This window comes from Myotis myotis, unplaced genomic scaffold, assembly GCF_014108235.1.
Source record: "Myotis myotis isolate mMyoMyo1 unplaced genomic scaffold, mMyoMyo1.p scaffold_m19_p_4, whole genome shotgun sequence".
Taxonomy (NCBI): domain Eukaryota; kingdom Metazoa; phylum Chordata; class Mammalia; order Chiroptera; family Vespertilionidae; genus Myotis; species Myotis myotis.
Genome location: NW_023416346.1, coordinates 75,067,824 through 75,084,620, shown reverse-complemented (window position 1 = coordinate 75,084,620; position 16,797 = coordinate 75,067,824). Strand labels below are relative to the sequence as shown.

Sequence of the window (16,797 nt, the reverse complement as noted above, 5' to 3'; positions counted from 1 at the left end):
TCCAAGGCTTTTGTTTGTTGGGAGGTTGTTTTTTTTCTATTACTGCTTAAATTTCACTTGTAATCTGTCTATTCAGTTGCTCCAAGTCTTTGTGATTTAGTTTTGCAAGATTGTATGTTTCTAGGAATTTATCCATTTTTTTCAAGATTGTCAGATTTTTTGGCATATAGCTGTTTGTAATATTTTCTTACAGTCTTTTGTATTTCTTTGGTGTCAGTTGTTACTTCTCTTTCATTTCTGATTTTATTAATTTGAACTGTCTCTCTTTTTTTATTGATGAATCAGGCTAATGGTTCATCAATCTTATCTTTTCAAAGAACCAGCTCTTGGTTTCATTGATCTTTTGTACTTTTTTAGTCTGTTTCATTTATTTCTGCTCTGATCTTTATTATTTCCTTCCGTCTACTCATTCTGTGCTTTGTTGTTGTTTTTTGAAGTTCCTTTAACAGTAAAGTTAGATTTTTTTTTTTTTTTTTGGGAGATGTTCCTGTTTCTTGAAATAGGTCTGTGATTCTATGAATTTTCCTCTTAGGACTGTTTCTCCTGTACCCCACAGAATTTGGATTATTGTATTTTCATTTTCATTTGTTTTAAGGTATCTTTTTAAAAGCTGTTTTTATTGATATTTTTACAGAGAGAGAGAGAGAGGGAGCAAGAGGGATAGAGAAATAGAAACATTGATGAAAGAAACATCATAAATTGACTGCCTTCTACATACCCCCTTCTGGGGATCAATCCCACAACCTGGGACTCAAACCATAATCTCTTGGTTCCTGTGTCCACCACTGAGCCACATCAGTATCTTTTTTATTTCTTCCTTGATCTCATTGTAAACACAATCATTGGAAATAACATGTTATTTAGCATCCATGTTTTTGTGTGTTTTTTAGTTTTATTCTTATAATTGATTTCAAGTTTCATAGCATTTTAGTTAGACAAGATGCTTGATATGATTAAAATTTTTTGAGACTTGTTTTGTGTCCTAACATGTGGTCTATTATAGAAAATGTTCAATGTGCACTTGAAAATAATGCATATTTTGCTGCTCTGAAGATTTTAACTGAGTGCATTTGATCTAGTGTGTCATTGAAGGCTGCCATTTCCTTTTTGATTTTCTGTCTGAAAGATTTTTCCATTTATGTCACTGGGGTGTTAAAATACCCTACTATGACTGTATTACTGTCAATCTCTCCCTTTATGTCCATCAAGATTAGCTGTACATATTTAGGTGCTCCTATGTTGGGTGCGTCAATGTTTACAATGGTTATATCCTCTTGTTGGATTGGTCCCTTTATCATTATGTAGTGTTCTTCTTTGTCTTTTACTATAGCCTTTGCTTTAAGTCTATTTTGTCAGATATAAGTATTTCTTCCCCAGTTCTTTCCCTCTTTTCTTTTGCATGAAATAACTTTCTCCATATTTTTACTTTTCATGGGTTTATCTTTTGCTCTGAGGTGGGTCTTTAGAAGACCACATATACATGGGTCTTGTTGTCTTATTCATTCAGCTAACTTATGTTTTTGTTTGAAGCATTTAAGCCCTTTACATTTAAAGTGATTATTAATAGGTATATATTTATTATCATTTTATTTTATTTTTATTTTTTTTTAAATATATTTTATTGATTTTTTTACAGAGAGGAAGGGAGAGGGATAGAGAGTTAGAAACATCGATGAGAGAGAAACATCGATCAGCTGCCTCCTGCACAAGGGAATGTGCCCTCAACCAAGGTACATGCCCTTGACCGGAATCGAACCCGGGACCCTTCAGTCCTCAGGTCGACGCTCTATCCACTGAGCCAAACTGATCAGGGCTCATTTTATTTTTTTAACTATGTCCCTCTGTTGTTGTTTTTCTTCTTTTCCTTCTTCTGCTTCTTAAAGCAAGCCCTTAACATTTCTTTTAATACTGGTTTGGTAATAACAAACTCTTTTAGGATTTTCTTGTCTAAGAAGCTCTTTATTTTATTTCTCCTTCATTTTTAATGATAACTTTGCCGGGTAAAGTAGTCTTCGATGTAGGTCCTATTTTTTCATCATTTTCACTATTTCATGCCAATCCCTTCTGACCTGAAATATTTTTGTTAAGAAATCAGCTGGAAGTTTTATGGGAGCTCCCTTGTAGGTCACTGACTGCCTTTGTCTTGAGGCTTTTAATATTCTTTCTTTGTCCTTAACATTTGGCATTTTAATTTTGATGTGTCTTTATGTGGGCCTGTTTGGGTCACTCTTGTTTGACGCTCAGTACTTTGACTTGTAAGTCTTTTTTCTTCACCAGGTTAGGGAAGTTTTCAACATTATTTCTTCAAATAGGTTCTTTATCCCTCCTTTTCTCCTTCTGGTACCCCTATGCCATGGATGTTGTTATGATTCATGTTGTCCCAAAGTTCCCTTAAACTATTCTCGTTTTTTGTCATTTTTCTTTTTGCTGCTCTAATTGGGTGTTTTTTGTTGTTGTTGTTGTTTTTCCTATCTTGTCTTCTGATTCACTGATTCAATCCTCTTCTTCACTGATTCCACTGTTTATTACTTGCAGTGTATTCTTTATTTCAGATATGGCATTCTTCATTTCTGACTGGTCTTTTTTTATGGTTTCTATATTCTTTTTCATGCTGTTGACCATCCTTGCAGTCATTATTCTGAACTTTATATCTGATAAATTGTTTATCTCCACTTTATTTAGCTCATTTCTAACAAATTCTCTTGTTCCTTTATTTGGGGCCTGTTTCTTTGTCTCCCCAAATTTTCTGCCTGTTTGTTTCTATGTATTGGGTAGATCTTCTATGACTCCCAGTCTTGGTAGTGTGGTCTTATGTAGTAGGTGGCCTGTGGGATCCAGTGGCACAGTCTCCCTGATCACCAGAACTGGATTCCTTGTGCGATTTGTGTGGGCCCTACTGTTGTAATTGGGTCTTGATTGCTATTGGCCTATTCATACATGGGCGTGACTCTCAGGCTGGCTCACAGTGAGACTCAATGTCCAACACAGCTTTCAGTCTGCTATGCCAGTGCTGATCACAACTAGTGGAATTTGCCTTAGCAGGTTTTGTTTCCTGCCAATATCTCTCTGTGGCTATGCTGCTTGTGAAGCTTATTGCGTACTGCTGTGTTATGTGAAGTTGGCCACTGGGTGTATTGGTTCTCATCACTTTGGAGAGACTCTGGTGCAGGCCAGTGTCAGACTTTGTCTGTAATTGTCAGCTGAGCAGTCTATTTGGAGCTGTCAGCAATCCACAGCTGTGGCTTCCTCTGCGGGGCTTGGGTGAGTGTGGAAAGGACCGAACCTTCACAGGAAGGTCGTCTTTTACTAGCCTCAGGCCCAGGAACAAGTGAGGCAAACACTCAAAGCACACAGGGATCTGCCTCTGCCTGCAGGCTGTCTCTTAGTTTCAGTCACTTAATGAGCCTGGGCTACAGTCTTCAGCAGAGTGTAACTCCACATAGTGCGGCAAGAGGGATTCCTATGTGTGGGGTTATTGCTTCATCCCCTACTAATGCTGCATTAGGTGGGAAAGCTCTGCCTGAGAATGATGGCTTCTTCAGAATGGGGAAATGATTCAGCATAGGGATCCTGGCATCTGGCCAAATAGGACATATTTTTAAATGAACAATAATGGCCCTGAGAACACATATTTCTGATATGGCTTCTTTGGCAGAGGAGAGCAAGATTTCAAATATAACTTAAATTTAGTTGACAAGCAACTTAATTTATTCTAATAGCATTAATATCTGTGATAAATGTGAGTATATGTACTGGTTATATCTTAATGAAATGCCAGTGCAGAATGTGGAAGATAACAATGAATCTTATAGTTAGCTATCAAAAGGCAAAGCAGAATAGGTACTTTACTTGGAGATAGAATATAAAAGATGTAACTAGTCTACATCTGTTATATTAAAATAACATTATTTTATTTCAGGGAGCATTTAACAAAACCTAGATGTCAACCAGGAGCTCTAGTTCCCACCAAATTTTTGGACTTCAGCCTCATTAAAAGCAACCAAACAGTGAGTTCAATTTTATTCTTATAGGCATCTTCTAAAATATAAACACTGTTTATTGTCTTACACTGATTATAACTCTGCTGATGCTAAAATATTTTGGTAATACAGTTTATTTAATTGATAAACTCAAACAAACCAAACTCAATTAAGCTCAGCAAGGACCCTTTCCTTGAAATCTGTGGTGTCTTTGAAAATACCAAAGAAGAGAGTTTAAAAGAAAAGTAGACTAGAGGATCAAGAAATGTCTTGAAGAATGCTTACATTTAAATATTAAGAAGAGTAAAAACTAAGTAAAAAAGACAAATTAGAAGAGCATAAAAAAGGAGAAAGGCAACAAACTCCATGAGATATCAGAAGTCAAGAAATAACGTGCTTAAAAGTGGAGGAAGATTAAGAGAATAAAATTGCACAATTTTAGTAGAATCCAGAGAGTGGATTAAATCTCATTGTAATCACTGCTTTCAATAAATAAATAAATAAATAAATAAATAAATAAATAAATAAATAGTCTGAGATAAAAAGTCACACTGAATTATTATGAAATTTTTTGGGGAAATTGTAAGTTATATGTAAGTGTGAAATAACAACAACAAAAAAAAAAAACAGAAAAGGCATGTTGAGTAAATGTAGAAAAAAAGTTAGATGAGGTGGGGTTAGAGTATGGAGGATCTCTGAAGACACCAGTATGAGATAAAGGCCTATGTAATTTCCTAAAATCCAGCTGACTTATCTAGGTTAGCTCTTAAAGCTAACCATAAACAATGGAAGCCATATTTCTTAATATGTCAACTTCGACAGATTTTTTTTGAGCCACTTTCCTTCCTTTCCTCACTACTGCCTTCACTAATAAACTCTCCTACCCATTTTTCTACTCTAAAGAAATCTTCCATCTCAGATTGTCCTAAGTCCCCTCATAGAGAGGAATGTAAATATATTATTCAGAGAATTGGTATATGCTGAAGGTATTTGAGCACATAGGTGACATGAAGAAAGAACAATGTAAGAAGAGAAAGGTAAACTAAGAATTTAGAATCAGGAAAGTCAGTTACTATCAGCAGTAACACAATATGATTGATTATCAGCTTGATTAGTGCTGAAGCTATGAGAATGAAAAGAAAATGGTGAATTTAAAAGATATTTTAATAAAATAATTCAGAGTTTGGACTTCACTGTTGAGATCCCTACTCTCTTAGCTGCTTTGCCTTCCCCTCCCACATATTTCATAATTGTTGCTCTTTGCATAGATATTGCTCAGAAAGAACAGATAAAATAATAAAACGAAGGACAAATTCCCAAGGAAGAATAGCTTGTTCTTCATACAAATTCAACTATTTCAGTTCCACATAGGTTTTAATATTCTCTTAAGCATGTGTATTCATAAAAATTATTTTACTTTATACTTTAGTCTCATTTTAAAATCCCAGATCATTAATTTGGATCTATCTTATTAACTAAAAAACGTATTTAATTCACTATCCAAAATGAAATAATTTGACTTTCTATTGGGGACTACATGTACTTTAGTGCATAGAGTACATTCCTGTATTATCCAGATGAAAGTTTATGTTATTTTGAGTTTATATAAGTTCTAGACTAAGTAATGAGAACACCTATTTAATAGTCCAGTTTTTACTGTTCCTTATTTTATTTTGTTGATCTGTAACTTTGGTATTAAAGGTGTGAGAAAATATGTGTATTTAAAGTATGAAGAACTCAGGAATAACATATCCACATGCCTTTTGCCAGAACTAAATAACCGACCTCATATGAATTAAAGCATTCCTCAACTTACTAGACCTTTGTCTTTTTTCTTATAAATAGAACCCAGGATGACTTCTCCTATTAAAGAAGAAAGTGATGCAGCTGATAATGCTCTCAAAAATTCAGAAAATGAGGCTTCAAATGACTGTAGTACAGATATAGAGCCTGAATCTAATATGATTTCTCAGAATGATAGCAACCTAATGAACAGGGAGTTAGACATACCAACCTCCCAAGGGCATGTTGTTCTTCAGTCAGCAGAAGAAAATAAGCTTGAAGTAGAGATGAACCAAAAAGATGCTCAAGAAGATTTAAAAGAAGAATCCCTTCTAATTCAGATTCCCATTCCTAGGAAATGGATCTCTCTCATGTCAGGATTAGGGACATTTACCCATCTGAATATACCACTAGTAAAAATTAATAAAAAAAAGCCTGTAATTAATAGAGCAAGACTTCACTCAGGAAAAATTCAGAGGAAAATAAGTGATATGTGTTATATCAATGTAAATTACAAAATTCCTTACCAGTTCTCAATTCCATGGAGAGTCTCATTTATTAACCATTCTGAGAGGAGAAGAATGGTTCTTCGTCAGTTGTGTAAGAGACATCTCCCTCAAAATACCAAGTGGATAAAGCAAAAGTATGTAGCATTTGTTGTTCGCCCAAATGTTCTCAACCACAGGGTAAGAGAGATACTATTTGGAAGACCTATGAGGGTGTACTACTACTATCCCCTCAGTGAGAGAATAGCATTAAACATAGTATCCAAGTCAACTGATACTAAAAAGAAGATGGAATTTCACATTTTTGTGAGACCTGTGTTTGGTGTCCCACGGACCCAATTGGAAAACAGATTTACTAAAAGAGCTTTTGAGGATCATCTGAGATCACGTTATTACATAAGGGTGATTATCATAACAACTGATAATGGTTGGAAATACCTATGTCCCATTTGTGGGAGTATTTTCAACAGTTTGGTTGAATTTAGACAGCATTCTTGCAACTTTCTTGGAAATTAAGTTCAATTGGGCTGATTTAAAAAGTTTTAATTTTTAAAATTCGTAATTTGGCTACCAAATTGAGAAAAAATTGCATGCACATAAATTTTAGTAGTGTTAAACGGAGTTGCATATACAAATATAATATAATAGGATACATAAAAAAGAAACACCTTGAGAAGAGAAGAAAAACTCATAAGGAAATTGCTCTTTACACTGTGCTATTACAAACAGAGCATCAGAATATCAGGCCCTTGATCTGTTTTAGTCAGGAAATGAACTAAGAAAATGTTAGTATTTCCTTAACAACCATTTCTGTTTATAGAAATATTGTTAATATCAGATTCCAAGACCTGACTATGATAGCAGATATATTAGAGAGTTAGACAAAACCCTACCAGGTGTTTCTACAGGCTGCAAAATTTAATATCTGAAATGTTTTCCAATAATGCAATAAAATCATTTTAAAGTCATTAAAAGTTGCATTGTATTATTACAACTAAGTAGAAAACATTGCATCTAGGGAAAAAATGTTCAAGTATTTATAATGTTCATTATAAATGTGCTATGTTTAGATAACAATTTTGATAATTAAAAATAAATTCAAAAATAATGTCATAGAAATGAAATAATTGAGATAGACTTGAACAAATATTAAACTGGAAGCATACAACTATAATATTTTATTTTCTTGGATAGGTTCTTCACCAATGCCTACCATTACAATTAAAATTTTACTTTCACCCATACATATCTGCACAAATATACACACATATTTAAGGAGTCTCCTATCTTGCTACTTGCAATTCAAACTGCTGTACCTCTTCTTTCATTTGATCTATATAGTCATAAAGTTTAAAGACAGACTTCATAACTTCATCTTTATTATATTAACTTATATTAATTGGTCATTCATTATGTATGAAGCACTATGCTAGAATCATTGTATGTGTTGGTTAATCTTCACAATAATCTTACATGTATGTATCTTTATGGTAAACTTAGATGGATAGAAAGTTTCCCAGAAAATCACTTTCCTAGGTCACACATTTAGCAAGCATGTGCTCTTATTACCATATAATAAAATAATATAATTTGAATTTACTTCAATGGGAGGTTTGCTACATATTATGCCTTATTTAATAAGTATATATGTGTAAAATATTTAATCTATAGGTATATTGTATTAAATAAATTCTAATTTCTCACGAAGCAGAGGATACTTAGGTTGTATCTAACAAATGTCTTTTTTTTTTTTTTATCTGGAGGCAAATTTGCTACTTCCAGCTACAATTATTCAGTGTCAGCAGTGATTCAGAACAAACAAACTGATTGAGACAATTCAAGCAACTAAACCAAATGTTTCTTCCTTTAAAAAATATGCTATTTGAATTTTAATATGAAAGAAATTGAGATATTAAACACATTTTTACAAAAATATAAAACATGAGAAGTAAAATAAAATTATTTTGTTCTGCATTTTTCCTGAGGATAAAGTAAAAATAACAATTGGATTTTAAAAGTTGGTTTTATCATTGTCATATTACCATCCATAGAATCCACATTTGAGCTGCTAACTTGTAGAAAATTGAAAATATGATTTAAATGTAAAACAAAATAAACTAAATATTCACATTTTTGTCATATACACAAAAGTTTATATTGAGCTAAGGTTTAAAAAATGACAAATGAGAATCATAATTAAATAATAATAGTGAAATCAGAAGAACCTAAAATAAAGAAACCTAGATATATCTTTCTCTGGCACTTGATAGTTATTCTCAACTTCTATAGAGAGAGAAGGCAATCTTTTACCTTGGGAAAGATGGATGAGTAACTTCAATGTTTAAAAGGATTGAGTTTTCTGTCTTTGAAAATTCATAAGCTCAACATCCACACAGGTATATTTACTTTTTCTCAAAGACACCGGAACAAGCATGTATTTTATTTCTTTGTATTAGTAATTTTCAGAATTCCTTCACAAAACATTATATTTTTAAAATATAGGTGCAGGCTCAGTCGGTTAGACCATCATCCTATACACTGAAAGACTGTGGGTTTGATTCCCGGAAAGGACACATACCTAGGTAGTGGGTTTGATCCACAGTCAGGGTACATACAGGAGGCAACTGTTTGATGTTTCTCTCCCTCTCTTTTCCTTCATCTCTCTCTCTCTAAAACAAGTATATATATATATAAAACCCTAATATGCAAATAGACTGAACGGTGGAACAACCTCACAACTGAACATCTGAACAACTGGTCACTATGACATGCACTGGCCACTAGGGGGCGCACATAGACCATGGTTGGCATTGGCAGCAGGTGGCAGAGCACGGAACATGGTGGGCATCAGCCACAGCCGGATAGTGGAGCAGGTGAGCGGGGGCACCTTTCCAAGGTGCTGATCGCTGTCATTGGGGCAAGCATCTAGTGGTTACTGAAAATTCTTTGCTCCCACATACCATGGTCCTGCCTGATTCTTGCACCTGCTACTGGTGCCGGTCCCGCTTGTACGCATTGCTAGTGCCAGAGCTGCCACTCGCACCAGCTGCCAGTGCCGACCCCAATTGCTTAGCACCGTCAGTGGGTGTGAGCGGTGGCTGCAAGCCTTGATCACCTCTCAGGGCTTCACCTCCCCTCCTCCTGAGGAGTGATCGGGGCTGGCAGCTGCCTCTCGCACCCACTGCTGGCAATGGCCCTGCTTGCACCCTCAGCCGGTGTCAGAGCCATTGCTTGCACCTTCTGCTGGCACCCGGCGCTGGTCCCGATCGCTCAGTGCCATCAGCAGAGGCAAGTGGTTGCTGCTGGCCCTGATTAACCCTCAGGGCTTCTCCACCTCCCCCTGCTCCTGAGGGCAAATTGGGGCAGCAGCCATCACTAGTACCCACTGACGGCACTGGCCCCGTTTGTACCTGCTGTTGGCACCAGCCCCAATCACTCTGCACCGTCAGTGAGTGCTAGCAGGGCCAGCACCTTCAGTGCATGGGAGCATCAGTGTGTGGGAGCTGTAGTAGTGGGAGCGGGGCAACCAGCAGAGAGGGGACTGGGGGGCCATAGTGGGAGAGACTGGGCAGGAGCACGGAGGATGGGCTGAGACACACCCCCATGCCCACCACAGCCTTGCTGCCCAGAGTCCCTTTTAAAATGCAAGAATTCATGCACTGGGGCCCCTAGTTTATATATAAAAAACATATCCTCAGGTTAGGATTAAAATATATTTATATATATAACTAGAGGCTTGGTACACAAAATTTGTGCACGCGGGTTGGGGGGTCCCTCAGCCCAGCCTTCAACCTCTTGCAATCCGGAACCCCTCAGGGGATGTCTGACTGCTGGTTTAGGCAGGGATCCCTGCGGGATCAGGCCAAACTGGCAGTTGGACATCCCTCTCAGAATCCAGGACTGCTGCCTCCTAACCACTAGCCAGCCTGCCTTCCTGATTGCCCCTAACCACTCTGCATGCCTGCCTCATTGCCCCTAACCACTCATCTGCCTGCCTTATTGCCCCTAACCACTCTGTCTGCCTGATTGCTTCTAACCACCTCTGCCTGCCTGCCTGATCACCTGTAACCACTCGCTTGCCTAACCAATTCTGCATCATCCAGAAGGCGGCTTCATCCAGAAGGACAACCAGAATGACATCTGGAAGGTCATTTGGCTGTCCGGTCTAATTAGCATACTACGCTTTTATTATTATAGACTAGAGGTCCGGTGCACAAAAATTTGTGCACTCAGGGTGGGGGGGTCCCTCAGCCCGGCCTGTGCCCTCTCACAGTCTGGGACCCTTCAGGGGATGTCCACCTGCTGGCTTAAGCCCACTCACCGGGGGAACAGGCCTAAACTGGCATTCAGACATCCCTCTGGCAGCACAGGAGCCCTCAGGGGATGTCCACTTGCCAGCGAGGAACAGGCCTAAGCTGCAGTTGGACATCCTTAGTGCTGCTGAGGAGGCAGGAGACGTTCCTGCCACCACCACTGTGCTGGCAGCCGTCAGCCTGGCTTGTGGCTGAACAGAGATCCCTCTGTGGGAGCCCACTGACCACCAGGGGGCAGCTCCTGCATTGAGCATCTGCCCCCTGGTGGTCAGTGTGTGTCATAGTGACCAGTCATCTTGCAGTTAGGGTCAATTTGCACATTACCTTTTTATTATATAGGACTAGATGCCTGGTGCACGAAATTTGTGCACGGGGGTGGGGGGGTCTCTCAGCCCGGCCTGCACCTTCTCCAATCTGGGACCCCTTGAGGGATATCTGACTGCTGGTTTAGGCGCGATCCCCCTGCAGGATTGGGCCTAAACTGGCAGTCAGACATCCCTCTCACAATCCGGGACTGCTGGTACCTAACCGCTTGCCTGCCTGCCTGATCACCCCTGACCACCTCTGCCTGCCTGCCTGATTGCCCCTAACTGCCTCTACCTGCTGGCCTGATTGCCCCTAATTGTTCCCTTTCCTGCCTGATCACCCCTAACCATTCTGCCTGCCTGCCTGATTACCCCTAACTACCTCTGCCTCCGGCCCCGCCACCGCAGCTTTGTCTGGAAGACTTCCCATCTATCTGAATAATTAGCATATTACCCTTTTATTAGTATAGATAGAGGCCTGGTGCACAGGTGGGGGCTGGCTGGTTTGCCCTGAAGTGTGTCCTAAACCAGGGTGTGGGTCCCCCTGGGATGCCTGGCCAGCCTGGGTGAGGGGCTGATGACTGTTTGCAGGCTGGTCAAGACCCTAGTTGGGACCTTCACCCCATGAGGGTGTGGCCAGCCTGAGTGAGGGGCTAAGGACTGTTTTCAGGCTGGCCACACCCCCTTCAGGGTGGGGGTCCATACTGGGGTGCCTTGCCAGCCTGGGTGAGGGGCTGATGGTCGTTTTCAGGCCTGCCCTGCCCCCGGGTGACTCAAGCTCCCAGCCTCTCCTTTTTTTCTTTTTTTTTTTGGCTGGCTGGAAGCAGGTATCTGGGATTTATTTATCTTCTATAATTGAAACTTTGTAGCCTTGAGTGGAGCCCAGGGCAGGCAGGAAGCTTGGCTTCCTCCATGGCCGGGGGCAACCCAAGCCTCCTGCTCGCTCCAGCTTTGTGGCCACCATCATCTTAGTTGGGTTAATTTGCATACTCGCTCCTGATTGGCTGGTGGGCATGGCTTGTGTAGTGTAGCAGAGTGGCGGAGTGATGGAGTGATGGTTAATTTGCATCTTTCTCTTTTACTAATGTAGATAATATCTTTATATCATATATACACAGTAAGTAGCTTCTATAATACATTATATTAACATCACCAAGATAAGCAAATTGTGCATTCTATACAGAATATAAAACATTTTTAGAACAAATTAGCCTAGACAACCCTGAAGATGGCAGCCTTTTACCATTTTAATGTTCTCAAATTTTGACAAGTTAGAATTTGAGACTATATTTTCAGGTTTCATTTCAAAAATGTATTTGTTTTCTATTTGTCTTATATTATTTATCTGTTATTACTATGTTGGATATAGCATCATAAGTTATGTTTTAGACCCATTCAATCAAAAATTTTCAGGTTATTTATTTATTTTGTTATTTATTAAATTTATTGGGGTGACATTGGTAAACATGAGCATATAGGTTTCAGGTGTGGGTTTTTATGTTACAAGATCTGCACACTGCACTATGTGCTCACCACCCAAGGTCAAATCCACTCCCATCACTATATATTAGAACCCTTATTTCCCCTCACCCCCTTTTCTCTGGCAACCACCAAACTGCTGTTTGTGTTCATGAGTTTCAGTTTTATGTCCCACATATGAGTTAAATCATATGGTTCTTAGCTTTTTCTGACTGACTTATTTCATTTAGCATAATGTTCTCAAGGTGCATCCATGTTGTTGCAAATGGCAACATTTCATCCTTTCTTATGGCTTAGTAGTATTCCATTGTGTATATGTACCATTTCTTCTTTATCCAGTCCTCCATCATAGGACACTTTGGTTGTTTGCATATCTTGGCCACCGTGAATAATGCTGAAATGAATATAGGGGTGCATATATCTTTATGAATACATGATTTTGAGGTTTACAGGTATATACTCAGGAGAGGAATTGCTGGGTCTTATTTCTTTTTTTATATAATATATTTTTATTGATTTTAGAGAGGAAGGGAGAGGGAGAAAGAGATAGAAACATCAATGATGAGAGAGAATCATTGATTGGCTGCCTCCTGCATGCCCCCTACTGGGGATTGAGCCCTCAAATCAGGCATGTGCCCTTGAACTTTGGACAATTCAGTCCACAGGCCAACACTCTATCCACTGAGGCAAACCAGCTCGGGCATGGGTCTTATTTCTTAACTAGAGGCCTGGTGCATGAAAATTCATGCACTGGAGTTGGGGGTCCCTCAGCCTGGTCTGCCCCCCTCACAGTCTGGGAGCCCTCAGGGGCTAGAGGCGACCTGGCTTTCAGGGAAAGGTGACACCCCCATCACACCTCTGCTGCTGCCACTGCCAGCAGTGCAAGCCTCGGCTGGCCCTGGTTACCTGCATCTCAGGCCTACCCTGAAGGCTGGGCAGCTGCCATCCGAGGCTTGCCTGCCCCTCAAGGTGGCCCTGGGAGACTGAGCAGCTGCCATTGGTGGAGGAGCAGCTAGACCACCCCTGCTGTGGGCGTCGCCATCTTGTGAGGGTATGATGGTCAATTTGCATATTGCCTCTTTATTATATAGGATATTTGGGGGAATCACCACACTGCTTTCCATAGTGGTTGTACCAGTCTACATTCCCACCAGCAGTGAATGAGGGTTCACTTTTTTCCATAACCTCTCCAACAGTTATTGCTTTTCTTGTTGATAAAGGCCACTCTAACAGGTGTAAGGTCTTACCTCATTGTAGTTTTTATTTGCATTTCCCTAATTGCCAGTGATGTTAAAACACCTTTTCATATGTCTATTGGCTGTTCCTATGTCTTCTTTAGAGAGGTGTATTTTTAGGTCCTCTGCCCACTTTTTGATTGGGTTGTGTGTTTTGTTGGTGTTGAGATTTATGAGTTCTTAATATATTTTAGAAATTAAACCTTTGTCAGAGCTACTGATTGCAAATATCATCTCCCACCTGGTTGGCTGCCTCTTTGTTTAGTTGTCACTTTATTTTTCTGTGCAGAAGCTTTTTAGTTTGATATAGTCCCATTCAGTTATTTTGCCTTTACTTCCATTGCTTTTGGGGTCAAGTTCATAAAATGTTCTCTATGACCAAGGTCCATAATTTGGTACCTATATTTTCTTCTATGTAACTTATTGGTTTGGGTCTTACATTTAGGCCTTTGATCCATTTTGAATTACATTTTATACATAGGAACAAACTGTAATCCAGTTTCACTTGTTTGCATGTGGTTTTCCAGTTATTCCAGCACCATTTATTAAAGAGACTTCATTGTGTGTTTCTGGATCTTTTGTTGAAAATTGTCTGTCCACATACATGTGGTTTTATAGCTGCGCTATCTATTGTGTTCCATTAATCAGTGTGTCTGTTTCTCTACCAATAATACCATACTGTTTTGATTATCATAGCTCTGGAGTATAATTTGAGGGACCCCCCTCCCCCCCGAGTGCACAAATTTTTGTGCACCGGGGGGGAGGGGGGTCCCTCAGCCCGGCCTGTGCCCTCTCGCAGTCTGGGACCCCTCGGGAGATAACGACCTGCTGGCTTAGGCCTGCTCCCGGGTGGCAGAGGGCAGGCCCAATCCCTAGGTGCAGCCCCTGGTCGGGCTCAGAGCAGGGCCGATTGGGGAGTTGGGGCGCCGCCCCCTGTCATGCACAGAGCAGGGAGATTGGGAGGTTGTGATGCCACCCTCAGTCACGATCAGGGTAGGGCCGATTGGGGGGTTGGGGCACCGTCCCCTGTCACACTCAAGGCAGGGTCGATGGGGAGGTTGCGGCACCACCCTCGGTCATGCACAGAGCAGGGCCCATCAGGGGATTGGGGCACCGCCCTCTATCACCCACAGAGCAGGACCGATCAGGGGGTTGGGGTGCCACCACTCTTACACTCAGGGCAGGGCCGATGGGGAGGTTATGGATCTACCCCGTCACACACAGAGCAGGGCACGTGGGGGGGGGGAGCTCCCCCATATCAGGCACAGAGCAGGGCTGATCAGGGGGTTGGGGCACCTTCCCCTGTCACGAACATAGCAGGGCTGATAGGGAGGTTGTGGCCCAGCCCCCTGTCACACACAGAGCTGCAGGGCGATCAGGGGGTTTGGGCACTGCCCCCTGTCATGCTAATCCCGGTGCCAGGTGTCCTCGCGGCTCCGCTGATCCCAGTGCCGGGAGGCATATTACCCTTTTACTATATAGAATAGAGGCCTGGTGCATGGTTGGGTGCCGGCTAGTTTGCCCTGAAGGGTGTCCTGGATCAGGGTGGAGGCCCCCACTGGGGTGCCTGGCCAGCCTAGGTGAGGGGATGATGGCTGTTTGCAGCTGGTCACACACCCTTCAGGGTGGGGGTCCCCACTAGGGTGCCTGGCCAGTCTGGGTGAGGGGCTGAGGGCTGTTTTCAGGCTGTGGGTGACTGAAGTTCCCAACCACTCCTTTTTTTCTTTTTTTTTTTTTATTCTGGGCCAGCTTTAGCTTGAGGCTTGGCTACAGCTCTTAGGCCTCAGCTGAAAGTAGGTTTCTGGCCTTTGCTTACAATGTTGTGAATCCGCTGGCTGAAGTCCGGCGGTATTTGTTACAGAGTTTCTTAAACTGCCTGCTCAGAGGCCTGCAGCCGCAGGCGGGGAACGTTGGAGTCCTCCGTCACTGAGGCAACCAAGCCTCATGTTAGTTTCAAGCTGCCTGGCTGCCGGCCGCCATCTTGGCTGACAGTTAATTTGCATATCTCGCTGATTAGCCAATGAAAAGGGTAGCGGTCGTACACCAATTACCATGTTTCTCTTTTATTAGTGTAGATATATATATATAGAAGTGCTATGTATTCTTGATTTGCTATTTGCTTGGAGAATTATTTTTTACCCTTTTACTTTGAATCTAAGTGTGTCTTTGCAGCTTAGATGTCTCTCTTGCAGGCAGCATTGGGTTGAAGATTTTTTTGTGTTGTTGTTGTTGTTGTTGTTGTTTTGCCAGTGCCCACCCCCCTGGTGGGCCATGGGGCGGCTGACTGGCTTGGTTTTGATCTGATAAATGCATGCATCTCCCCCCCCCCCCTCCGAGGTTTTGTTTTTTGATCCATTCTGCTACTCTGTGCCTCTTAACTGGTGAAGTCAGACCATTTACATTTAGGATAATTATTGATGTATGAGCATTTCCTATAGCCATTTTATCTTTTGTTTTCTGGTGACTCTGTTCTGGTGACTCCAGTGGTTCTTTTCCTTTGAGTTTATGTCTGTTGTTTTTATTTGGTGATATTACATACTTCTTTCCTCTGTTACCTCTTTTTTTTAAGCTATGTGTCCTGGTTTGAAGATTTTGGTATGTGGTTCCCATTAGGATTCTAAAAAATACACTTGCATATATACCATAGTTTTTGTTTTGTTTTTTCCTTTTGACTGTATCTTATCTCCATCCTTCTTTGCCAGTTCAAACCATTTCCCTCTCCCCTTTTATGTTTTTGTTATCACAAATTATCCTTATTTATGCTTTAAAATTTTTTGGTGATCTTACTCATAGTGTTGTGACTGTATGTTCTTTGTTTCAGGTAGAATAACTCCCTTGAGTATTTTCTGCAATGGAGGTTTTCTGGTGATAAAATCCCTCAGCTTCTGTATGTCTAGGAACATCTTTATTTCTTTCATATTTAAAGGTTAATTTTGCTGTGTATGTTATTCTGGATGGTAATTTCTCTCAGACATTTAAATATTTGGCTCCACTCTCTTCTGGCTTGTTGAGTTTCTGCTGAGAAATTGGATGGCATTCTCATAAGTTTTCCTTTGTAAATCACTTTCTTCTTTTCCCTGACTGCTTTGATAATTTTTTCTTTGTCATTAATTTTTGATAGGTCCCCTTTGGATTGAGGCAACTAGGTATTCTGTTTACTTCCTTTTTAAAAATTATTTATGAGCAATTATTCCAAT

At 40.6% G+C, this 16,797-nt stretch overlaps 1 protein-coding gene across 1 annotated transcript; it reads left to right on the top strand.

Moving 5' to 3' along the window:
* The first annotated feature begins 5,833 nt into the window (after positions 1–5,833).
* Positions 5,834–6,784, top strand: CPXCR1 (CPX chromosome region candidate 1). The gene has a single exon (XM_036304165.1). It carries the CDS (start codon positions 5,834–5,836, stop codon positions 6,782–6,784), a length of 951 nt encoding a protein of 316 aa, XP_036160058.1.
* The last annotated feature ends 10,013 nt before the right edge of the window (positions 6,785–16,797 follow it).

Excerpts from the sequence above, each read along its gene's own strand:
- CPXCR1 (XM_036304165.1), top strand. The coding sequence starts at position 5,834 with ATGACTTCTCCTATTAAAGAAGAAAGTGATGCAGCTGATAATGCTCTC.